This window comes from Gopherus flavomarginatus, chromosome 2, assembly GCF_025201925.1.
Source record: "Gopherus flavomarginatus isolate rGopFla2 chromosome 2, rGopFla2.mat.asm, whole genome shotgun sequence".
Classification (NCBI taxonomy): domain Eukaryota; kingdom Metazoa; phylum Chordata; order Testudines; family Testudinidae; genus Gopherus; species Gopherus flavomarginatus.
This window is the reverse complement of record NC_066618.1, coordinates 208,091,319-208,118,653: the sequence shown is the minus strand read 5'-3', so window position 1 is coordinate 208,118,653 and position 27,335 is coordinate 208,091,319. Positions and strand designations below refer to the sequence as shown.

At 38.0% G+C, this 27,335-nt stretch overlaps 1 protein-coding gene across 1 annotated transcript in view; it reads right to left on the bottom strand.

Moving 5' to 3' along the window:
* The window catches only part of PIEZO2 (piezo type mechanosensitive ion channel component 2), a 484,884-nt gene that overhangs the window by 363,021 nt on the left and 94,528 nt on the right, over positions 1-27,335 (bottom strand). The window contains exon 2 of the mRNA XM_050942210.1: positions 17,347-17,442. Coding sequence (XP_050798167.1) covers positions 17,347-17,442 — 96 coding nt within the window. The remainder of the gene's footprint in view (positions 1-17,346; positions 17,443-27,335) is intronic.

Sequence of the window (27,335 nt, the reverse complement as noted above, 5' to 3'; positions counted from 1 at the left end):
ATGTTAGTCTGGACCTGCAAAAGCAGCGTAGTCCTGTGGCACCCTATAGACTAACAGATGTATTGGAGCATGATGCTCCAATACGTCTGTTAGTCTATAGGGTACCACAGGACTCTTTGCTGATTTTAAAGTTAAATACTTAAATAAAAGTGGCCTGATTTTCAGAGTTGTCAAGTCCTTGCAGCTCCCACTGAAATTTTAGTCATAAGGAAATTAAACATTCATTATGGATCCAACATACATTATTTTTCTATTACTTGATCTTCACCAATAATGGGAATACTTTTAAATAGTCTTGAGTTTGGTTCATTTTATTAGGGATCAAATCCTACAGTGCTTACTCAGGCAAATCTCCCATTGTCTTACTACAATAGGAGTTTTCCCAGATTAAGGTCTACAGATTTGATCTTATAGGAATCAACTGCTCATCTGGGTAAGGTATCCAAAACACACAATGAAAATTATACTCCTATCACTCTTCAACATTTGCCACTGAACTGTCCCCTATGTCACATGACTGTTTACAGGTAACTATGAAACACTTTGAGGCAAAAAAAAATTTCAATTAACATTTCTGCTTCTATGAAATATTTTTCAGGGAACTGTTTATTTCCCCCAAACTTCCCTAGCATTGTTGGGACAGATCTAGTAAACCTTTGTACAGAAGTTAATCCCACCAAATGGAATTACTCACATGAGAACTATTCATGGTAAAAATATGTTGATTTATTATGCCATTACACAGAAAGATCCGTATTCATTATTGAGAGCAACCACGTGTAATGAGAAAAGTAGCCTAGTTCAAACTCTTCTTTCTTCCCGTTGTCCCACTCCAGAATTGCCACAGAATCACAGAAGTGGAAGGACCCTGAGAGGTCATCAAGTCCAGCCCTCTGTGCTGAGACAGAACCAAGTAAACCTAGACCATCCCTGTTCTTAAAATCCTCCAATGGTGGGGATTCCACAACCTCCCTTGGAAGCTTAATCTAGAATTTAACTACTCTTATAGTTAGAATTTTCCTAATATCTAACCTCAAACTCCCTTGCTGAAAAGTGAACCTGCTTAATCTTGTATTTATGTACAGTGCACATGGAAAACAACCGATCAGTCCTCTTTATCACAGATCTTCACATATTTGAACTATTATCAGACCCCCCCCGTTTTCTTTTTCTCAAAACTAAGCATGCCAAAGGTTTTTTTTTTAACCTGTCCTTATAAATTATATTTTCAAAACCTTTTATCATTTTTATTATTCTTATCTGGACTCTCCCCAATTTATCCACATCTTTCCTAGCATGTGGTGCCCAGAACTGGACAAAGCACTCCAACTGAGGCCTCACCAATGCAGACTAGAATGGGATAATTACTTCCTATGCCTTACATAGGACACTCCTATTAACACATCCCAGAATTATATTATCCTTTTTTGCAACTGCATCATATTGTTGACTCATTTGATTTGTCATCCACTGTAACTCCACGATCATTTTCAGCAGTACTGCCACCTAGCCAGTTATTCCCCAATTTGTAGTTGTTGATTTGATTTTTTTTCCTCCCTAAGTGTAGCACTTACATTTACTGAATTTCATCTGGTTGATTTCAGATGAATTCTACAAGATGTCAAGGTTGTTTTGAATTCTAATCCTGTCCTCCAAAGTGTTAGCAACTTCTCCCAGTTTCGTGTCATCCACAAGTTGTATAAACATATTCTCCACTCCATTATCCAAGTCATTAATGAAAATATTAACTAGTATTGGACCCAGGACAGACCTATCTGGCACCCCACTGGGCAATGAACTATAGATAACTATGTGGTGTGGTATGTAAACCATTTATGCACCCACTGTATTGTAATCTTATCTAGACCCCTTTTCTTGAGTTTCCTTATGAGAATGTCATGTGAGACTATGTCAAAAGCCTTACTAAAATCAAGATATATCACATTTACTGATTTCCCCCATGCACTAGGCCAGAAACCCTGTCAAAGAAGACAATGAGGTTAGTTTAGCAGGATTTGTTCTTGACAAATCCATCCTGGCTAGTATTTATTACCCTATTATCCCCTAAGTGCTTACAAATTGCTTGTTTAATAATTTGTTCCAGTAGCTTTCCAGGTATCTAAGTTAAATTGTAATTCCCCAGGTCCTCTTTCTTCCCATTTTTAAAGCTAGGTACTATGTTTGCCCTTTTCCCCTTCTCTGGGACCTCACCTAACGTCAAAAATAATAGTTTCAGATAGTTCCTTAGGTACCCTAGGATGAATATCAGCAGGCCCTGCTAATCTAAATATTCTTTAACCTGTTCTTCTTCTATTTTGGCTTACATTCATTCGTCCTTCTTGTTCATATTAACTGTGTTAAGTATCTGGTCACCATTAACCTTTTTAGAGAAGAGTGACGCAAAACTGGAATTAAACAATTCAGTGTGCTTGATGTCATCAGTTATTACCTCTCCTTCCCCACTAAGTAGAAGAACCACACTTTCCTTCATCTTTCTCTTGCTCCTCATCTACTTCAAGAGCCTCTTCTCATTGTCTTTTAATGTTCCTTGCTAGATGTAACTCAGTTTGTGCCTTAGCCTTTCTGATTTTGTCCCTACATATTTGTGCTATTTTTTGTTGTACTCCTTCACAATTTGTCCATGTTTCCACTTTTTCTAGTATTCCTTTTTGATTCTCAGGTCATTAAAGAACTCTGACGTGGCCATACTGGCCTCTTGCTATTCTTTCTATCTTTCCTTTGCACTGGGATAATGTTAAAGGCATTTATTCAAACTGTGCCCTTAAGAAACTGTCAGCTCCCCTGAATTTTTTCCCCCATAGATTTTTGTCCCATGGGACATTACATACCAGTTCTCTGAGTTGAAGTCTGCTTTTTTGAAGTTTGTTGTCATTCTATTGCTCTGACTCCTTCCTTTCCTTAGAAACATGAATCTTGTGATCACCTTTACCCTTCTACCTTCACATTTGCAACCAATTCCTTCCTGTAGTCAGAATCAAGTTTAAAATAGCTGTTCCCCTGGTTACTTCCTTCACTTTCTGAAACAAACATTTGTCCCCAATACATTCCAAGAACTTATTAAAAATGTTGTGTTCTGCTGTATTACTTTTCCAACAGATGTCTGGGTAGTTAAAGTCCCACCTTACTACCAGGTCTTCTGTTTTGGATACTTCCGTTATTTGTTCTAAAAATGCCTTATCCTCTTTCTCTTGCTGGTTTGGTGTTGCCAGGAGACCTGCTACCATGAGGTCCCTGCTACTTCTTCCCCTTTTACCTTCACACAAAGACTTCCAGCTGGTCTTCCTCTCACCTCTTTATGGACCTCAGAACAAGTGTTATAGTCTTGTCATATAATGCAACACCTCCGCCTTTTTTTCCTGAACAAGCTATCGCTCTCTATACCAATATTCCACACGTCAGATTTATCCTACCAGCTCTGTGGTGCCAATTAAGTCATAATTTATCTTATGCAGTAACATTTCCAGTTCTTCCTGTTTATTTCTCATACTCCTTGCATTATGGGAATTAACTTTACATGAAACAGCAGCATAAAAACTCTTGGAACTCAAACATGAGTAATTAAAAAAATACTTGAAAAAGTTCTGTTCTGTAACTTAGCAGCAGCAATTGCATGGACCCTTAAAAGCCTTTGGAATGGCTACATGATAAATATTTGATGGACAACATCTGGCTTAATGACAGAATCAGTTACTGCTATTCAAATATAAAGTCAAGTGAATCAGCACCTTATAATTGTTTTCAGCTCAGATAACACACAAACAAAACAGACTAGCCTGCAGAACACTATTTATTTTACTAATTAGTACAACCCATATTAACTGTCATAATAGGATATAAACACGCTAGTTAAAAAAGCATCATCATGAATAATTTAATCCAAATCTATCAATATTCTGCTCTGACTGCTTGTAAAGGAATAGTTTTCTAACTCTAAATTCAGTGCCTGTGATTTGAACAATGTGCTACACATGTAGATCCAGACAATGGCAAAAGGAAATATCAGCAGGAGTGGAAGGGACTTAATTTTCGTCTCTACCCCTCCTCATTGTCTATTTTCTGGCTTCTAAATGCTGTCAGCGATCTGAAAAACTGTCAAGTCATTTTCATTAAAATTAGAAAGCCCTAATGTCATGTGTCATTTAGCAGTGCAGGACTGCGACAGCAAAAGGAAGCAGCAGAAGGTCAGAAACCACATGGAAGGATAATTAACATAAATGTTCCTCAAGACTCTCTTGTTATAGGGCTGCCAGGGACAGGTCCTTGTCACCACCTGGAATTCACAATTTCTTCTTTAACTATGGTACTGAAGGAACTCTTACAGAAATCTGAAACAAATCTAGGTCAAAAGTTGTGTAGCAGCAGAGGGGAAAGCAAAGCTGGACCATCCACAGGGAAGATGCAGTATGCTGACAGCCCATGCTCTCTGGGGAGGAATTGTGTCTCCTGAGGTTGTTATTCCAGGGTCTATCCCTGTACTATGAAGAGTTGAACCACCCCACCCAATGCCTCCTACATGGGCTTTATTTTAATTTTTTAAAATATGTACTAGAAATGGGACCAAGATGCAAAATCTGGGCCTACATCTGAACTTCTTCAAATATCAAGATGTCTGAATTCAAGATTTTAGTCCATTACAGAGACAGGGCCAGCCATAAAGTTCAGGTTAGGGTCAGATCTGTGCTTTGATCCAAGTCTGTCTTTATAACAGTGTCATAAACAAATAGCTAAGGGTTAATGTCTCTTTCACCTGGAAAGGAGTAACCTGAAACGCCTGACCAGAGGACCAATCAGGAAACAAGACTTTTTCAAATCTGGGTGGAGGGAAGTTAGTGTGTGAGTCCTTTGTTCTGGTCTTCTGCCTGTACTCTCTCGGCTATGAGAGAATTTTTTTCTGCCTCCTGCTTTTCTAATCTTCTGTTTCCCAGTTGTAAGTACAAAAGATAAAAAGATAAAATAGTGATTTATAGGGTTTTTATTTTGTATTTACATGTGTGTAGTTGCTGGAGTGTTTTGAATTGTATTCTTTTTGAATAAGGCTGTTTATTCATATTTCTTTTAAGCAATTGACCCTGTATTTGTTACCTTAATACAGAGAGACCATTTTTTTGTATTTTTCTTTCTTTTTACATAAAGCTTTCTTTTTAAGACCTGTTGGAGTTTTTCTTTAGTGGGGAACTCCAGGGAATTGAGTCTGTGCTCACCAGGGAATTGGTGGGAGGAAGAAGTCAGGGGGAAATCTGTGTGTGTTAGATTTACTAGCCTGACTTTGCATACCCTCTGGGTCAAGAGGGAAGTGCTTGTGCTTCCAGGACTGGAAATAGGAGAGGGTGGAGTCCCTCTGTTTAGATTCACGGAGCTTGCTTCTGTGTATCTCTCCAGGAACCCAGGGAGGGAACACCTGGAGGGGGGAAGGGAAAGGATTTATTCCCCTTTGTTGTGAGACTCAAGGAATTTGGGTCTTGGGGCCCCCAGGGAAGGTTTTTGGGGGGACCAGAGTGCCCCAAAACACTCTAATTTTTTGGGTGGTGGCAGCTTTACCAGGTCCAAGCTGGTAACTAAGCTTGGAGGGTTTCATGCTAACCCCCATATTTTGGACGCTAAGGTCCAAATCTGGGAATAGGTTATGACAAACACACACTTATGGATATTACATTCTACTGCCAGTTTTTGACCAGCTGTATCACTACATTCTACTCCCTTCTACTAAATGGTGAGAAGTACATTGACAAATGAAACAGAAAACAGCAGCCAGCCATTCCAGGGTGTCTACTTTGGGGAATACATAGGCACTACCGCTAACCATCCCCCGTCTCACCTGATTGCATGTTAAACAAGATATATACTGTCTGAAGCAAAACGGGGGAAGGGTTAGGGACGGGAATAAGTCCTTCAAGCAAGAGAAATAGACCACAAATAAATACGGTTTATTTACTGGAGAGGAAGGACGTTTACCCCAGCAGACAAAATTTCAAGTAGTACAATCAGGCAGTTTTCTAATAGAAGAGATTTATAATGAACAGCCCAGGCTGCAACCAAAGCAACAACAAATGATACCATTGTCACAGCCTGGCCTGCTAGCTAGGTCATTCTGCAGCTTATTTTTAAGTGCCCCTTCAGGCATCCTCTTGTTGCCTGCAATATTGTACATGGTGGATTCAAGGCAGGCCTTGAAGTACTGTAGTATGATTGTATGATCTTGGGCGGGGCAGTATCAACAGAAGAGTAACTGAAAACAGCTGCAATTGCTTTTTAAAACACTGGTACGGGCTGCTTTTATAGGAATTCCTCTCATCTTTAGGTTGATCATTATAATAAAAACACATACCTAATGATTTACTGGATTTTCTTCCCTCTGCCTTTATGATGACATAATCAAACATGATTATTTAAAATATAATGGTATTCAAAAAGGGGGCTAACAAAAGTGTTTTAATAAAAAACAGATGCAGGTAGCTTTATATGTCCACTACTATTTTATATTCAACACTTAAACATACAATTACATGGTACCACTTTCCTCATCTAGTAAAATCCACAGTTCTTTCTCCTTCTTCTCACTAGGGAGCAAATCCTCAATCCTTCCGCAAAGTTCAAGTAAATGAGCTGTGAGCAGCAGTTCTCCATTGTTATCAAGCGAAAGGAAAATTTCAACACTGCCACAGCGTCCTCTGAACACCACAAAGTTATAAGCTGTCACAGCCATTAGGCCTCTCCTATGGAAAGTAGGAATTGGCCCATGGACATATGTAATTACAGATCCATAAGCCTTTCGTCCAAATCCTGCTATGTACTGGGATGCAAGCAACGCTCTGCCCACTGCAAATGACTTGGGTGCCAATACCCTTTCCCCGCTGTACAGCAGAACTACAATGGTCATACTGCATTCAGGGTCCTCCAATCCCACAGAGGAAGGTGAAGCAGGATTTCCCCTTCCGTCATTATTATAGACCAAAATCTAGAATACAAATTTAAAATATAGCTATCGGAGGGGACTAGCTTCTACTACAGCAGTAAAGATAATACAATCAGTTTACTGTAATAAGACAATTCCCGTCGTAAAGTGTTCTGATTTTATTTACAGGTTAGGGACCAAATTGTGGTGTTAGTTCCATGGATTTAAGACCTGAGTATCACCATTAGGGCTTCATCTAAACTAAAAAAATTAGGTCAACGTAGCTATGTCTGTCACAATGTGAAAACACCACACCCCTGACCAGAGTTATGCTGACTAACCCCCAGTGTAGACACAGCTATGTAGATAGAAGAATGCTTACATCAACATATCTAACTTCATTTGGGGAGGTGATGACCCTACACTAATGGAAAACCGCTTACATCAGTGCAGGCTGCATTGAAACTATGGAATTATGCTGGCATAGTTATTTCAACATAGCTATGCTGATATAGTCTCCATAATGTTACCCCGCTGGTGTAATTCAGTAGAATCTGGTCCTAAAACTGAATACAACAATTGCTCCACTATAGTTAGTGCATGTTTGCTAACGATACTATCTAGTGATTGGGGGGAGGGGTAAAATTACACACATTTCCTCCAATAGAACTGTTTAAACAATCAACCTCTAAGAAGGACATTTGATTACAAAATTTCCTTTAAATTATTCTGGATTAAGTTTTCCAAATGTGGTTTCCATTTGTGCACACACTTTACTTTTCTTTTCAAGGCCACAAGGGTCGAAGTTCAATTTCTTGATGTTGGTATATTTCGGTTATTCTTAAAATTAAAAATGTTTCTATAAGCTTAGAGGAAACAGATTGTTTTTATTTGCTTATATATGGCAGGAATACATACAGATTTCCTAGCATGCAAATTTATCATATTATATGATAGGGATAAATCATGCAGGCAAATTGTGCATCAAAGTCGCACCTGGGGCAGTGCAGCTGCAGAGCCCGGCCTGACCCGGTGCTCTGTCCTGCATGGTGGCAGCAGTGTGGCCTGGTTCCAACCAGGCGGCACGGCTGTAGCGCCGGCATCCACTGGTGCTCCAGGCAGCGTGATAAGGGGGCACAGAGCAGGGGGTGGTTGGATAGAAGGCAGGGGAGTTTGGGGTGGTGTCAGGAGGTGAGTGTGTGGATAGGGGTCATGGCGGTCAGGGGGGAATAGGGGGCTGAATGGGGGCAGGGGTCCCAGAAGGGCAGTCAGGAAGGAGGGGGGTTGGATGGGGCAGCAGGGAGCAGTCAGGGGCAGGGGATCCAGGGGGAGTCAGGGGACAGGGAGAAGGGGTGGTTGGATGGGGCAGGAGACATGGGGGGTGGGGGGCAGATAGGAGGCTGGGGGCCGGGCCACAACCCCCTTCCCTAACCTGCCCTCCATACAATTTACAAAACCTGATGTGGCCCTCAGGCCAAAAAATTTGCCCACCCCTGGTCTAGGGCCTGAGTCAGAAGGTCTACATAGTGCAGTATGGACATGTTAGCACAGCTGAGAGACCCAGGTCCAGGAATTGTATGGCCAGGTTCACAGTTCAGTTTGGAAACTCAAATGTGGGCTTGGAAACTCCTGAGTCCTAAAGACCTAGGTTCACAATGCAGTGTAGGCATATCCAAAGCTGCACCAGGCTGAGGATGATTGTGCCCAGAGGTGCTCTAACTCCTTCCTGATGCGGTGGGGATCTGCTCCACCACAATCTCATGTTCTTAAATGTAGACAAATTTAGTTCTGGTACAAAACTGCTCATTACAATGAGATTCAGCAACTAATTTTTTTTATTTAACTCTAGACACATACCCTAAAATCATTTTCTATTCCTCTGTTTATGAATATTTGAGGGATAAAAGGATAAGGAGACTTTCACTACCAGGTCCTTGCCATAACGGGAATGGCCAAAGCTCATTAACACGACTGCAGTTTGGTGGCCAGTAAGTGAAATAAACTGGTGTCTTAGCCCACACTTCTAGCACCTGCATTCATGCCCTATTTTCACACCATCACAACTATCTCCAGGCCTTCTTCAATGCTGCCCCTACCTATGGAGCTCTTATCCAACTCCAGGCTGCAAAGACACTACTCTTCTTTTCATTCAGATCACTCTTGAAGACATACATTTTCTGTAATAACACAAAAAAGCATCAATGATTTAATAATATAAGCTAAAGTTAAAACCTTAGTTATTTCCTCCGTTTGGCTTCCCACTTTACTCGGTTTACCATGCCTATTTTGCTTCAGTTGGTGCTGTCTGGATTCGGGTAAGGTGCTGTCTGGATTCAGTGTTTTATTCAGCTCCAAAAACACATCTGGCACTTAAACAATGATGAAGAAGATGAAAACTGGTGTCTACACCATAAAATCAGCCATCTACCTGGAATCTCTGCTGACAGTCTCTTTAGAGAAGCCATGGGTAAAGGAGCACAGAATCAGAGATCTATCTTCTCAGATTAGAGCATGCCACTTTGCAAAGCTTGAGACACACCAAAGGGTACAGTTGCTGTGGCGCTTCATCAATGAATCAAGGATTGCCATTTTATAAGCAATAAATTAACTTAAAATTAATTTTAAGAAGATTATTTTCTCCACCAAAATGGTTTGATATGAAAGCAGTGAGAATGGCATATGATATTAGCAACTAACAAAAAACTTCTCCACTTATGAAAAGCAAGAGGATTTCCAACATTGGGCTAGATCTTCAAGACCTGCTTCATTTTTACTAAAATTTGCCTGAGTAAGGAATGAGTAAGTACTCCTGGATCTGACCTGTTAGTTATAATGAACTCCATTGTTCACCCCCTGGGAATATGCATGATGCTAAAAATAAAGAAACCTAGCTGAGATGCAGTATTTTGAGCCAAAGGATGTTTATGTAGCAGACTGGCATGGCTCCATAAACAGACATATGCCCAATCCGGTAAAAATCACATTTTAATTGCTCAAAAGCATTTTCTGAACTATAAATAAATCTCTCTGATGCCTCAAGCTTATACAAAAACATTCAGTAGCTCTGGGGACATCAAACAGCTCTCCCTCTCTAGTCAGCAACCCAGTTATTCCTCAGTGTACTTTATAATTGACACCTAAAAGCCAATGGGCAATAAATCTTTGCCAAAAAAATGGAAGAAATTATCTCTGTGGTCACACAGTTACAGTATGGATGGAACCATTCTGAAACATATATTAACATACAGTATTGCCAAGCCAAAAATTTCAAAAGTCATGAGTCAGGCCCACTCCAAAAAATGAGATTTTTTTAAAATCATATTTTTGTTCTGATAGTTTAACTCCCACTCTTCCTCTTCAACATATATGACAATTACAGCACTGCCAACTTTTGCAAATTCACAGTGATTAAGATCATTTTGGCCCCAGCTGTATGAACACTTACTAGAGAATCCAACTACAATCAGGGCCTATGATGGGGGCACCATACAAACATATAGTAAAAGAAAGCCCCTATCCTGAAAAGCTTATAGTCTTGTGCAAAACATAGCGTGGTATTTGAATGGGGATTCAAACTCATCTCTCATAGGGGTTAATAAATATCTATTAGAGGGGAGCAACTTTAATTCCAGTAGAATTGGGAAGGATACAGACTGATGCAGCATTAGCCACATCCTGAGATATCCAGTCCCCAAAAGTGAACCTACAACCTCAGATCCACACAACAGATCTCTTCCATTTCAGCATAAGTAGCTGTGGAGGGAAGCATGTTATTTCCTCCTAGATGGATCAGCCCATACAGTGAGACACAAAACACAAATTGTGTTTGGGTTAAACACTATTTGTGAGACAGCAGTGGAACGCAGGGCATTAGCATTCTTGATTTCTACCTCTGTCTCTGAAAACATGGCATGGACTAATGGTTACAAGTGGCAAGGCCAAATGTAACACGAGCCCTGTTTGGGTTGCCTGTGGTGACTGAACCCAGGACCTCTGGGCATAAAAGCATGAGCTCCTACCACTTCAGCTAAAGAATCAGCTCTCTTAGCATAGAAACAGTAGCAGATCTGTAAACCTGTAAATGTGGTTGAATTTATTACCTCTATATCGAGTTCAATGGGATTACTCACAGAGCATAACAGCTATGTACATAAGTCTTTGCAGGGTAAAGGTCTAAATTTCAGTTTTATGAACTCATTCCTTAACAAGTTTGATTAATCAAGCCCAAGATGTCTGTAAGCACTAATATTCCCTACAAACCTTATGTTCTCTATCAATTCCTGTAAACAGCATTGGTAAAAGACAGGATCAGGGATGGGAAGGGCTGATGGAAGCTTCCCAGGTATATATGAAATGATTATGGAATTACCTGCACTATACACTTTTATCTCCCAGATACCCCCCGACATTTAAGAATAAATTTGCAGCCTAATTAAACCACATCCGGTGTCTCCTCTCCTTCCAGCACAACTGGGCAAAAAATACTCTTGAATATTTGCAGGTTTGTGCACTGTTTAAATATGAATATTTTAAATTATTTTAAATGGATAATTCTTATTACATTAGCTCCTCAGCCAAACGAGATACAATAATACAGATATCTATTTTGAGCCAGATTCTGCCAGTCTTCTCTCACACAGAGTAGTATCTTATTCCAAAAGTAGCTCTACTCATTTTGTTACTCAGCATGAGTAATGATAGCTGAATCTGATCCACTGCTTTACTAAAGTGATGTATATTACTTTAAAAACACTACCTGATTAAGAAGGGCTTCTTATTCCAGCTACCATAATATAAACTAGCAACTTGAGTAAGGAACAGCTGGTAAACCTAACAGAACGTAACTTCACGTCTATTAAGGAAAACCAGTTATTCAGTACTGATAAAACGAGTAATTTCTCCTGTCCAAGCCAAGTATATTTAAAATATAACTTCACTTACTCTACTCTTTCAAGACAGAAAAAACACTATCATTAAAACTGTTTTAAACACATTACTCCATTGATTCCCAATCAAGGCAACAGAATTATAGTTTGCAACTGGTCTATTAAACTGTTACTACTTATTCTTTGTCTCAAGAGAGCTACTGTAGGTAATAAACCAGTCACTAGTCAGACACTTTTATATAAGGAGAACCACTACCTAAAAAGCTATATAGTTTTAGAATTACTGTAAAATTATAGTTGCATCAATAACAGCTCTTATTGCCGTGTTTGATAACTTGGCCTGAGCAGTTTTAAACCACCTCTATAAGCAAATGAAATAACCTGTTATCTGCACTGATATGTCCTCTTTATAATTTTTACATAAAGAATGCTACACTTTGTGTTTATATTAATGTCATAGTAATAGTCAATAGTAATTGATTTCAAGACCTATAAACATTAGCGGTAGAGTTGAGCAAACTATCCAAGATCAACAAACAATGAATCCAATGAATTTTAATGGCATAGGTTATTTGTGAATATGTTTTCCATTATTCAACCAGTTCCATGCATGGTTGAATAGTATTTCAGCTAGTAACATGTTCAGCTAATTTTTTCAGTCAATTGAATATCTTAATTTTTTAGCTTTAATTGGAGAAAATATGTCATTTTAGAGATGGATGAGATATTAGATCAACAGGCAAGAACATAACTCATGGAGAATGGAGATTGCATATACATTAAAACAGGAGGTAAGAATTAATATTATTGAGTTATTTTAGTGAACACATTTTTTCTAGAAGATAAACATTACAGAATAAAGAGAGAAAGAGGTTAAAACGGTTTTCATGTACAATACAGTTCAATACAATATTTTACTCCCCATTGTTTATAATAATGCACCCTCTCAAAACTTCTAAAAGAAAATTTCCACTACACTGATTTTGTCCATGCCGACCTACTAACCTGTAGTCATTTTGTGAGTGTCTCCTTGGAAGTCGAAGGAGAGAAGATGAACAAAGGAAAAGAACTAAGGGGAAGGAGGAGGAAATAGTACAAGAGCCAAGGGAAAAGAGAAAGATGGATGGGAAGACCCAGAGAAATGGGAATGGTGATTGCAGAGTGTAAGAGGTAGGTAGATGAGTGGAATGGGTTAGAGAGGTGAAAATGAGGAAAAATAAATAGAAAGGAAAACAAAAGTAACAATGAGATGGAGGAAAAAAGGCAAGAACCGAAAGTGAAAACAAACAATAAAATGTACAATGAAAGAGTAGACTTTAGTAAAAAATTAATTGGAGGGAACACATTAAAATAGGTAACAAGATTCAGGTATTGTATAGACTAAAAAGTGAAGTATAGCAAGAGAAAAAGGAAAGAAGGAAAGGAAAATATAAAGACATAGCGAGATGTTTATTTTTTCTATTTTGTAGAAAGCTTGCTTTATTTAACATTTTGACTCTGATTTAATGGTGATTTGGCTATTTCCAGTTAAAATAGCTTATCAATGTTCCCCTTTTATAGTCTGTGGACACACACATACATATGATAGAGAAAGAGATACATACACACATACACAATTTAAAATTCAACAAGCTAAGGTATTTAACCCTCTACATTCCACACATTTAAAGTTAATAGCAATCTTCCTCAGACAGTCTGTTCTAATATGTTAAGTTTGGATTTTAAATTCCTTCACTCTTAATACAAAATGCACAAAGACATCCCACTGTAGCTAGCTTATGAGCTGTGCAGTGCACCATGACATAAAATTACTATGAGATCATCTGAAATTTTTTGAAAGTGCTCCCCACTGAAAAAGCTCTGTTGACAATGACACATATTGGATTGTTTTAAAGTGTATCCATCAAACCACTCTGGAATTTGTTTTAAATCCAATAAATTAAAAAACAAACTAGAATGAGAGGATGAGGATGACAGTCAAAAATATCACACTTGGTTGTTAGAAAGTAACTATATTTAAGTTGTCAATCATTCTTGCTGGCACGAAAAGGACAGAAAAAGCAAAACACATAAAATCAACATGGTAACCGGATATTAGGTAGGAAGCTGCAACCGTATTCCCCTTCTAGGCTTGCTGCATCCGTCTCATGTATCATCTTCAGTGCTTTTAAGAGAAACTTTAATCTACATCTGGGCATTTACTAACATTTCATTTTCTCATTGTCCTTCTAACTTTCCACAGTAAAAATGACAGACAGTTTTACTTAGATTAGGATTTCCTAAAATTTTGAGGATTTGCTTTTTAAGCCTTTTTATTTTATTTTTCAATTCTGTTTTTGCTGGCTGTACTGTGCACTTTTGCATCCAAGCATAAACTAATCCCACCCATTGAGCCCCCACCAAAACACCGCATTAATGCAGCTCAGGTTTGTGGGGGGGATTGACTGGCTAAAACTACAGGGGCTTTGGGAAGGGGAAAATTAAGAGGACCCATAGTGGAAGTATATGAACTAGTGAATGTTATAGAGAGGGAAAGATGAATGCTCCTTTTTATTCCATAATACAGGAGGAGAATGTTTTTAGATTAAAAGCAAAGGAACGATAGTTTCGGGATTAAGTTAATGAACTGGGACTTGGGATTCCTGAGTTCAGTTCCTGGCTCTGCCACATACTGCACAGATGTATCACCATGGCCAAACCATTTGGGTGGAATTCTCAAAAGCACTTAGCATTGACCCAACTCTCCTCCCATTGAAGTCAACAGAAGACTATACGCTTTTGAAAATTCCACCTTATTCTTGCTGGGCCTCAGTTCTCCATCAGTAAAATAGGTTTAATAATACTTCTCTTCTTCCATCCTTTGAATATCTTGTCTATTTTGACTGTAAACTTTGCCCCTCATCATCTATATGTACAGTGCCTAGCACAGCAGGGCCCCATTTTTGGTTGGATTCTTCAGGTGCTACTGTAATCAAAATAATAAATTAACAGGCAACACATTTCCTGTAAAATGGCTTAACTAGATGCATTTTCTAATCCACATGCAACTAACGTGGAAATCAACGTGGCATGATACTGTTTTGGAAATTACCATACTTTGAAGGTTTCAAAAAAGCAACAGCATTTACACTGACAAGGATAAAACACAGTGAAAGTCATAATTAATGGTTACGGTGAGGACATATTTTACATAGTACAAGACTAGCTTTGACTCCATTCTCCTCCAATGGAACTTAATGGAGAAAAAACCATAAAAATATTGTATATGTAGGTGCTCAAACACTACAGTATTGTAATAGAGGTCATATAAATAAGTAAGTAAATAAGATGAGAGATATTTTGAGTTTAATTTCTCTTTTTCACCCGATCTTCAACCTAGTTTTGTGCATTAACTCTTAGTGAGACCCTATAACAGAACACAGTACTCTAACTTGGCAAAAACAACCATTTGTAGTTAGATGATTTCTGTGTGTGTTATAAATTGAACAACAATATTATAACTTCCTGAAAGTTCATATTTCTCAGTTCTTCTCCCCAATAATGAGAAAAAAGGAGGCTAAACTGGGGATGGGAGGCTGCTTTTAGACAAAGTTAAAGATTCCTCAAGGAATCTTTTCAGTGAATTCAAGAAGAAAAATGTTTGATACCACTGACTGGGGGGAGGGGGTTCAGGAGGAAAGGATAAATGGTGTAACTGCCAATTGAAATGGCATATGCAAGACACTGAAATGGTTGCTGCTTTTTAGAAGGAGTAATGTTATTTATCATTAAAACACTTGTAAGTAGGTTACTTGCTGGTTAATGTACACTGGTGTATGACTTGTTACTCAATCACGTTACTATAATCTAAAAAGGTAAGAGGCCAGTGTCTTTCAAACTGGCAATTGACTAGGATGACTCTCCTTCCCTCTCAGGTTCTCTCTTATCTAGTGTTCAGAAGGTCAGACATAAAACAGGAGAACACTGGATCAGATGAAAAATATTTTCCAGAAACATAGATTTTATATATTATTTAAATAATTTAAATATATCACAAATAAACTATATGACTCTAGATTCTATAGCTAAATGAAATATTAGAAGCTAGAGTCATGTTGAAAACAAAACTTCCAGACAAAAGGTATCCTGGGAGGAGGTCAAGACTACTTGACTACTCAGGAAGGAAGAGGAGCCACACTGACCCCATCCTCAACATACCAGACAGAGGTTGCCAGGAGAGTATAAACAGAACCAGACTTGTGGGCTGACAGTTACTTCTGAAAATTAAAAGGGGTAGCTCCAGATGCAACCTGGGAAACCCCTTTGGGGTGACTAATGTGGTAATGGAAGCCCTATATTCAGAGAGATGTCATAGGGTCTTATATGGACCTGATGCTACTCATTCAGGTAAGAGCCCCATAGGAGCCTAGTAATTTGAGATTTTTTATGTCTGAAGTCTAGATTTCCTAGTTTGTTTCATTAGGGATGTTTATTGAATAAAATGGTGTGATTCTCCATTAACCATCACAGTGGTGCAGCGTGTTGTTCGAGACAGCTGCTGTAGGGGAACTGTGCTACATGCACATGGTACCCAGAGCATTCAAAACAAAGCCAATAATTTAGGTAACATTTTCATCCTACCGTGTCAGCCCCAAGAAGGCCCCATATAATATCTCTTTTTCCTTCACTCCCTTGTGGAAGAAGCTTACTTTTATTCTTCACTTGAGTAAAAATAAAATGTTCCTTGAAGAGAGATTCTATTGTAAATAATAGTCTGAAGGTGAACTGGGGGACGATAACTGCTTTAATATAAGAGTTTGATTCAAGCCATATACTGGGAGTTCTGAACTGCAGGGACCAATTCAGAGATCTACCCACTAAAGCAACTCCCACAAGCTACTGAGTGACAATACATATCACCGATAAAACACAAAAAGGAAATATTACCTTACCACAGCAAATTTTCATTGACTATTCAATGATCCTGAAGTTACAATACTGTTGATCAGAAACTTCTGAGAACTAACTTTTACAGATTAACCCATTTGTTGTCGCAATATACCCACACAAGAATAACAAATATCCTATTTCTGAAATGGCTTTTGTCTTTTCATCTCTGGAACCCTATTTTCACATTTTAATATTGAAGTGCAGCTAACGTGACATGTGGGTGATTTTATCCATGGTGCATTTAATTATTCTGCAGATGTAAAACTGGAAAAATAAAAAAAAATTAAAATAAATTTTAAAAAAACTTTTCGAGATCATGGTAATGGGGAGGTCAGTGGGGTGCTAATGTCTGTATAGGTGACTAAAATATACATTGTTAAAAGAATACTCCATAGTTGAATTTAATCAGATCAGTTACTAGGGAGTACTCACTCCAAAACCAGATTCAGTGAGTTTACATGAAGTATTACAAAACCAGCTCGCTTACCGTAGGAAAAGTTCAAACCAATGAAAGTATATTGAAGAAATACCTGTAAGACTCCATCTTATAACACCTACAAGATTTTTGTACATATTACATGTTATGTATCTTTAAAAAACCATCAGGAAAACTCTTACCTTGCATCGTTGTTTTTGTGGGTTCTGAAAATAGAGGAATGAGCAAGAGGTAGACGAGGTAGACAAAAGAGAGCCCATTGTAACGGAACACACATGCTGCAATGGAAAAAGACAGAGAGTATGTTTTTTAATCTGGCCAGTCTATCTGGGAATACTTAAACTTAAAGACAAATTGCATTTACCATGAGTTGCATATTTGATTAATGCATATAGCTACTACACTGCTTCACATAAAAAGATAATTGTATCATGCTCTGTATTTGTTCTACAGAATCACTAAAGGTTCTATTTAAGGAAGAAATATAGTGATTCAAAACATGCTTGCAGTATTATACATTTCATCTTAGAGGAAGGGTGGTCTTGTGGTTGAGGCAGAAGACAGAGTCAGGAGACCTGTGTTCATTTCCCAAATGCACCACAAACTTCCTGTTTGACCTTGGATGAGAGTCACTGTTATCTGTGTGTCTCATTTTCCTCATCTATAAATTGGGATAATGCTATCTCTCGGGAGTACAGCAATACTTAAATCATGAACATCTGAGCTCCTCAGGTAGAAGGCACTAAATTCATGTTATTATTATTATTACTACTAAGTAATGAGGAAGATATGCTAAATTCATAAAGTTATATAATGTATCCAGTGAAATTAAAATCTTTTTCTCCATTTTCCTCCTCTTCTTTTTGCTTATGCAGAATAGAATGTAATACACTTTATTATAATTATTTTATTTTATTTTTAACCACTCAAAATTCTGGAACCAAAACGTAACAGTTAGCATTTATCCTTTAAAAAGCACTCTGCTCATTCCAGAATTCTTCTTAAGACCAAAGGTAAACACCATATGGTAAAACTGAACAAAAGATCCTATAGTGAGAAAAAACTGTGAAACCTCCATGTAAGATCATCATGCCAGTGATATTATAAAATCTCATGCTGATAACATAAATACAATGTGTTTTGCAAAGGAGGCAGTTTGCTAACTTCTTTCAGTGTTTCTTTTTCTTTTTCCATATGTTCAGCATTTCTGTACTTTCATTGAATTGGATACTTTCAGGAGACGTTTGTTCAAGAAGCAATAGCAGTAAAGACAGTATTTGCAACTTCAGAGTTGTACATGCAGACTATGCTGCAAGTCAAGTGTATGGACTTCTTTATTAAAAACTCAGCAGGATGTAATCCAACTGCATGGCAGATGTTAAAACATTACGAGACCTACCACATTCAGCTTTTCCTATGAGATAAGCCAAACACTGAGCAGTAAGGAGCAAAAAGAAAACATTCCTATTTATTTACAGCACAATCATGGAATGTAAGTAAAATCATCAAATCAATTCCCTCAACTAATTCCGAGATGACTAAATTTTGGAGGAAAGGAATTGGCTTACTCTGTCCATTCTGTTGCAAATTTGTTTCCTAAATAAAGTTAGATTTACTAAGCCAACTTCATCCCTGGTGTATCATCATAATTTTGACTAGGGCTATACCAAGAATGAATTTGGCCTACACTCTGCATGTAATCAACATATTTAGATCTAGCTCATTCTGATCACCATAACTTCTGTCCCACTCTACCTATAAATGGTACAATAAAGAAAAGTTTTGTTATTAAAGAACCAAAGTTATACAGTAGCTGTAATTTATGATTGCAAAACTGACTAGTGTTTTATTCAAATCAATTGTTGGATGACTACTTTCTAAACTGACAGAGATTAGTCTGATTTAAAAACTACATGGGTCTTCTGTATTCTACATCTGCAGAGTTTACCTGTGAAGGCTCTGTGACCTTCAGGAGTAGCCTCAACTAGGACTGATAGCAAGGAACTCCCAAGTTCTGTTTCCAGACTACATTAATTCTGTCTGTTACCATCAACATCTCAATAAAGCCTACATTTTCAAAAAGCATCCACTAATTTTAGGTGTCCAACTTGAGATTTCTAGACCCTGATTTTTAGAGTTGATTATTACTGACAACTCCAGCTGTAATCAATGGGAGCCAAAAGGGAGTGTACTATTCCTCTGAAAAATCAGGATCCAATTATCTTAAATTTGGAACAATTTAGGTTGCATATCTGCAAAATGGTATTATGCCTAATCTGTTGTAAGAGCTGATAAGTGTAAAGTGCTAGGACGGTGGAAAGTCATACAATCTCTTAGGTATATTCAACTGGAATGAGGAATTAAAGCTGCCTGTTGATCTATAAAAACTGGGCCAAAATTTTCACAAATAGTCTTTTTTCATTAAAATTCTTAGAAAAATAACATTTTAACCAATTAACTAGCCTGTAGGTTCTACCACAAAACAAACTAATAATTATATACAAATATGTTTGCCAATTTTTCCTAGCATTTAATATTTTAGTGGCTTAATTATGTTTTGCTTTACTGCACCTTGCAACAGATGCTGTATAAAGGCATTTAGTTATTGTCTACCTACCCAATCCAGCTGCTCTTAATCACATGAATAGTCCCTGATTTCACTGTATTAGTACATTAATATCCTCCCTCTGAACAGACTACAGAGCAGGGCTGCCTCTTTTTTATGTTTCTACAGTGCCTAGCGCTATCAGGTCAGGGCCTCTGGGATCTCTCATAACAATAAAAAACAACAGATTTCACAGCTCAGTCTTGTTTAACCAAAGCTTTCACCAATGCGCTGTTGTAAATTACATGGCAGGCAGTGCCTTAAACATTTAAAACCATCATTTAAATCCAAGCCTATTCCAGCAAGTTAATATTTTATTTAATAATATTTATTCAATTTCCTGGCAGACCTATGTTAATTTTAACAGTTACCAAAACACTAGAAATAAATCTGTAAGAAACAACTTCATTGCTAAGTCTTCAAAAAAATAATTCTATCAATTCACCGTTTTCATCTCATCTCCATTCATTCATTCAGCACATTTTTACGGAAGAGATTAATGTGCTATATAAGCAAATCTGTCAGAGCAAAAACCTACGGTCCCACACACTTTTAGTGAGATAACAGATCATTAAGGAAATTAATTTTTAAAATTATTTGTAGAATTTACAGATTCTTACAGTCCAGCCCTGACAACCAGTGAGCAGTAATAGCCACCACTAAAATCAGCAGCAGGCTCAGACAGCGCATGTTTTCACTGCACAGTTAATGCAGGTGTCATATGCACCCATGTCTGAGTATCCAGATTCATCTAACCCAGGTGTGAGTGTTCCCACAGCAAAGCTCTACCTGTGTTACTGCATCCTTTCTAGGTATGTCTACACTGCAGCTGGGAGTAGGGTGACCAGATGTCCGATTTTAAAGGGACAATCCCGATATTTGAGGGTTTTTCTTATAAAGGCTCCTAATTACCCCCCACCCCTGTCCTGATTTCTCACACTTGCTATCTGGTCAGCCTAGCTGGGAGTAAGCTTCCCATCCCAGGCAGACAGACATGCTAGGGAGGCTTGAGCTAGTGTTCTAAAAATAGCAGTGTGGCTGCTGTGGCTCAGACTGGAGCTCAGGATCTCAAGTCCATCCAACCCACAAGCCAAGCTCCAGACTGATCCATAATGTCCTCACTGCTATTTGGAGTGCGCTAGCACCAGGCTCACTCCCAGCAGCAGTATATACATGCTCCCCCGTTTCTGCACATGCCCATGTGTCTCTGGGGCACAGTTCTGAAATGCTCTAAGATTCTCTCCTTTTCTAGCCAATGGTAATTGCAAGAAGGACATTGGAGGACTAATCAGCACTCAAAAAATATAGCCTGCATTCTCACAGCTCAAGTTATATCAGAAGTCGGGCTCTAATCCATTCCCCCAGAGTAAACCAGCTTAGAATAAAAGCACCTACCAACCTGGGTCAGAGGTTTTTCTGCATGGATGGCAGGGAGCTGGGGTTAAAACCTAAGCAAGAACCTGTGTTTATTGTGCAGTGAAGAAATACCCATAAGGACACCCTGTGATGCACTGAATGCAATTAAACCCATCCTCTACATTCTGAGTGATCCTGCAAAGAAATTCATGTAAGCAGAGTTTTACACCTGCACAGAGAAGCCAACACAAGAATAAGGCTGCATGCATGAATAACTTTGCAGATCAGACCCATAACAGTCAGTATTTTCCCTATATATACACACCTGTTTGTTTTTAAAAAAAAACCCAACAACAACAAACCAAGACTATTTATACTGATATGCTCCTATTATTAGATATAAAAATCAAGCAAATAAAAATATCCTTACTAATCTATATATTTTTATACAATATATGGAACAACCATGAAAAGAATTATAACATATGTGGTAACAGGAAAACACTCCCTACGCCAAAAGGGGTAGATTTCTCATTAAAAGATAACAAACACCTCTGTATAGTTTTAAGTGTGTATTACATGTAGACATCTGCACTTAGATAATACTTTAGGGCCCCTCCCTGTCAAGTCTAAGGTGGATACACATAGCATGCAAGTATAAGCAAAAAAGACTAATCTAAATTATATCATCTCTCATGTTTTGATTTATCTGTATTTTAACCGCATTCCTCACCATAGAATCTAAATGCCATTAATGAAAAATATCTAGAAATGTGTTTGGTTTTTTTCCCCCTCGGCATTTGCACCGTTAGAGATACTATGATGGCAGTGATATAAATTTTTAAAAAGCAAAAATGCAAATACTAAGGTTCTGCATATTCAAACTTTATTCTATTACAAGTGAACTCAGCTCCAGTAATACATATCTCAGCTAAGTATTATCTTGATTATTCACATGGAATGAGTGCTATATATCATATAACCAGACTGCTCTACTGCCCTTCTGTTTCAAACACTTTTCTTTTTAGACCCAGGGATGAGAAATGCTGTGCCTGATAACAGGAGCAGCAAAGAGACACTTATTTTAAGCAAGTATCAGAGGGGTAGTCTGGATCTGCAAAAGCAGCAAAGAGTCCTGTGGCACCTTATAGACTAACAGACGTTTTGGAGCATGAGCTTTCATGGGTGAATACCCACTTCGTCAGATGCAAATTAGTTACTGACAGTTTCACACACCTTTATCCCAGAGTGATAAGAAGCAACCCACTGTTAGAACACAACACACAGCTGCATAACATTTTCACAGCAGACTGCTAATATGCAAATTATTTTCAATAAAAAAATGACAGTTGTAGAATATTTCAGTTTTAGGGTATCAGATTATTTGTTCAAATGGCTGAAAAATTACACTTGCAAATAAATGAACCCTTTCTCACAACTAACTGACCACTGCTATTTACATAATGAAAGAATGATATATATTCTGCCCTCAGCCCATTTGGCATCAGCTGAGTTTTATGGAAGTAACAGTGCAGAATTTGGCCAGAAAGTCTAAAATGTGCAGTATAGAAATACCTTTTAAAATAGCGTTACCACAGGTTGTTAAAAAATTAACACAACATGATTATATAGATAATATGGGATTAGGGGCCAATTCCAGTGTTAGAACATAGCATAAAATACAAGTTTTCAATATTCCTAAATCACTATCGCAAATGTTTAGTGTCAAACTCTGAAGTACTCTAATAAAGCAAGCAAAAACCAAGAGTCATATTAGGCTGAATAATACTTTTAGAATACGAATGGGACATGTAATTTTTTGCTTTAGTCAAACTATCAGATTCTGGCTATTGTTTAGGAACAATTCTCTAGATATCTTTCCACAGGCATTAGCCATTACAGCATCTTTTTTTTGTCAAATTAAAGAAAGAAAATAATGTTATGCTTGGGATCCTACAGATCAAAACTTTTCATTTTATTTCAACATCATCTTAGTACAGTTAGTACAATTCATTTTTAGAGGTTAAAAGCTGAACTTTTTAGAAAGTAATCAGACAGGGAAATAATAAAAAGTAAAGACTCTACTGAAAATGGCATATGTATTTTGATGCGTGATTTAGCAAAGACATTTTAAAACATTAAAAGCTGTTATTTAATCTTGTTAAAACCAATGTATTTCTAATTAGCATGCTTCTCCAAAAAATGGATCCTTCTTTGTTTTGGTTTATTAGCTTGTTGTGCTTTCTTGTTTCATATTTAAAATAAATATTAATTATGTATATTGCAGTAGTGCCAAGAGGTCCTAATCAGAGATCAGAGCCCCCTGGTGCCAGATGCTGTACACAGACAAAATGAAAACACCTGCCTGTAAGTAAATTACAGGGGGGTGCATGAAGATATGTTAGTTCTAGAAAATGGAGGAAGTTCAAATGATTGCTATTTGCTACCATATCCCATTAACAGATAATTTTATTTTAAGTTAAGCGCTAATAGCCACTAGCAATGTTTCCCTACAGACAGTTCTAAATCAACATTCAACTTCAGGTTTGTCTAGGACTTAACACACTACAGTGGTACAACTGTAGCACAACTGATGGAGAGGTTATCCCATCAGCATAAGTAATCCACCTCCCTGAGAGGCAGTAGCTAGGTGGATGGAAGAACTTCCATTGAACTAGCACTGTCTGCATCAGGGGTTAGGTCACCTTAACGAAGCCACTCAGGGGCAGGGCCGGCTCCAGGCCCCAGCGCACCAAGCACGTGCTTGGGGCGGCATGCCGCAGGGGGCGCTCTGCCGGTTGCCGGGAGGGCAGCAGGCGGCTCCAGTGGAGCTCCCATAGGCGTCCCTGCGGAGAGTCTGCGGTACCGCGGCTCTGGTGGAGCATCTGCAGGCACACCTGTGGGAGGTTCACCGGAGCCGCAGGACCAGCGGACCCTCTGCAGGGATGCCTGCGGGAGATCCACCGGAGCCGCAGGACAGGTGAGCGGCAGAGTGCCTCCCGTGGCATGCCGCCACGCTTGGGGCGGCGAAATGGCTAGAGCCGGCCCTGCTCAGGGGTTGTGGATTTTTCACACTCCTGACTGACATAGTAAAACCAACCTAATTTTCTAGTGTAGACCAAGCCTTAATAGCTAGACAGATGAGTGCATTACGCAGTATCAGTCTGAAGGGACATCCTATACATAATCCATCCTAAATCAAACAGGGAAGCCAGCAAAATTGTATATCCATATCCTTTAGTCAACATTTAACTTTTAATGTTCAATACAATTCTGCAAACAACTATATGGTAGCTGTACTATGGAAACATTCTTGAATTTAAAAGGTTTTCTGTTGCTCCTTTGCATGTCCCTCTGGATACATGTGTTCATCTTTTTCACAAACATCAGGACAATGCTAAAAGCTGGTGTACTTTATTATTTGAAAATATTAGTATGCAGAACTGTGTGTTCTTCCATCTTGACAGTTATCACACAATAGATTTTCTGGACAATTTTAAAATTTCTTCATCAGCTAAATAAGAAAATCTAGAGGACAAACAAGAATTTATATATTAGAGAGGTAGAAATGTTAATGGATTTATACTTCCTTGCTCTTGAATTAATATCACCACCTAAGAAAGAAAATATTGTATTTCTAATCAAATTGTCTAAAAGTCTGAAAAGGTTTGCAACCTGGGGTTCTCCTAACCACTAAAATACTTTGAATTGCAAGTGTACTTTTGCACTGCGGATGTCTACTGCATCCTTGTTTGTAAGTGATAACTGTTGCAAAAACCAAAGACGGTAGCAAAAAAATGGAGAAGCTATAGCCAGCATAAGACAAAATTAGCCATCCACTCAAATTGTTTTCATATTTACCTTACATTAACAGCAGTGGCTTTTTAGTAATGGAATTAATTTACTGCCTGCTATTGCTTCCTTCTTTCAAGAACTATATAAAAATAGATTTTTTGTAAGCTTTTACTGTAGGCTTGAATAGATTATATATTATTCTTGGCAACATCCTCTCTGGACTGATGTGTGTGCATTAGCATGAAGAGGAATTGATCCAGCCAACTATAATGAAGTCATATTTCTTCTATCTTCAGCAGGATATTGCATAGCACTTGCATCTTGTTTAACAATTTTACAGCTGAAAGTTTATTAAGAAGGCACAGCAAAGGTATGCTTCAAGGAAGATTGTTACCTATAGACTTCATTTTGGTTCTATTTTCATGCTATTTTGCCAACATCAAAAAAGATATTGGATAAAAATCTTCATTTGAAGAAGTGCTGCTGGCAAAATGTTTAAAACACTGCAAAACAATGTAGTCTGAAAGAAAAATCTGATGCTGTTCACACCTTAAAATATTCAGTCAATCCCAATGAAATCTATTTTTTTAAAGCGAATTGAACATTGACCTGGGCTTTCCACAAGAACTCAAAGGAGTGATGTTGCACAACTTTCACCCAAAGCCAAAGATATTGGGCACCTATCTCCTGTGGTCCCCTATGAAAATCCCAGTCTATAGCTATATTCTTTTCATCGTTATCTGCAAAAAGAAAGTTACCAAAGAGTAACCACCTGCTGTGAGAAACAAACTCCCTAGAAAACATGAAACTCAAAAGTTCTACCCATTTTACATTTGCAATTCTTTAAAATACAGGCTTGTGTACATAAGCTAGAGTTGGAGGGAAAATATTGAAATATGTGACATTTGATGGAGAGCATGCAACTTGTAGAGCACATCTTCTAACTATGGTGGAAGACACTTGGATGAGTTACTACTGCAGTGTGAAGTTATTTTATAGCAATAAGAGCATTCACAGCTAACTGTGCAAGGAAAGCAACATAGGATCCATTCTTGCAGACCCAAGGCAAATTATCAACTATGCTTCCTTCACCTAATCACAAGGCAGAAGACTTGATATTTGGTTGTTTTCTACCATGCAGAACACATGAATAGGATGATTACAGGTTTGTAAGGTGCCTAAAACAATGGAACCCTGGGCCATGACTAGGGCTCCTAGGTAGTATTGTAACAGAAATAATCAGTAATGTATCTCCCTTTTCAAATCAGCGTGCTGCATATGACAACGTAATAGCGGTGCCCTCGTCAGAAATTACACAGGACAATAGGGAGGTAACATGGCGCACATACATTAGTGCAAATGATCAACCAGTTCAAGGCAAACCGAGTGAAAGATCATCGTGTATATTACACAAACTATTTTTTAAAGGAATGTTATTTAGGTTGCAACGTCAAACACTCAGCAATTAGGAATGCCAGAATTAAGGATGTTTTGATTTGTTCCCTGAGTATATGAATTATGATACAATCTATAATTACTAGGGCTGTCAAGTGATTAAAAAAATGAATCATGATTAATCACGCTGTTAATAATAGAATATCATTTATTTACATATTTTAGATGCAAATTTTTGGATTCATATGTCCCTTCATGCTTCAAACACCATTCCAGAGGACATGCGTCCATGCTGATGATGGGTTCTGCTCGATAACAATCCAAAATCATGCAGACCGACGCATGTTCATTTTCATTATCTGAGTCAGATGCTACTAGCAGAATATTGATTTTCTCTTTTGGTGGTTTGGGTTCTGTAGTTTCTGCATCGAAGTGTTGCTCTTTTAAGACTTCTGAAAGATTTCCACGCCTTAAACCTTTGGTTAAATGCTGTAGGTATCTTTAGAAATTTCACATTGGTATCTTTTTTGCATTTTGTCAAATTTGCAGTGAAAGTGTTCTTAAAATGAACAACATGTGCTGGGTCATCATCTGAGACTGCTATAACATGAAATATATGGCAGAATGTGGGCAAATCAGAGCAGGAGACATAATTCTTCACCAACGAGTTCAGACACAAATTTAATTAATGCTTTAATTTTTTTAACAAGCATCATCAGCATGGAAGCCATTAAATAATAGATGCAGAAGAATGAAACCAAAAAATGTCCATCTATACAGCAGAATGGAAATCCCAGCAAACATGTGAACAACTGAACCAAAACTTTCCTAGAATAGAAATTTCACGTTTAAGTTGAAATCTATTGCATTTGTGAACAAGTGACAATGGGAACAGTGATAATGGCACCACTCACATGCTTAAAATTAAGTACGCACTTAAATGCTTTGCTGGATCAAGGCCTTTTTGTACAAGAACTAATGCCCCAATTTTGCAATGTGATACATGGAGACAGATCCAGT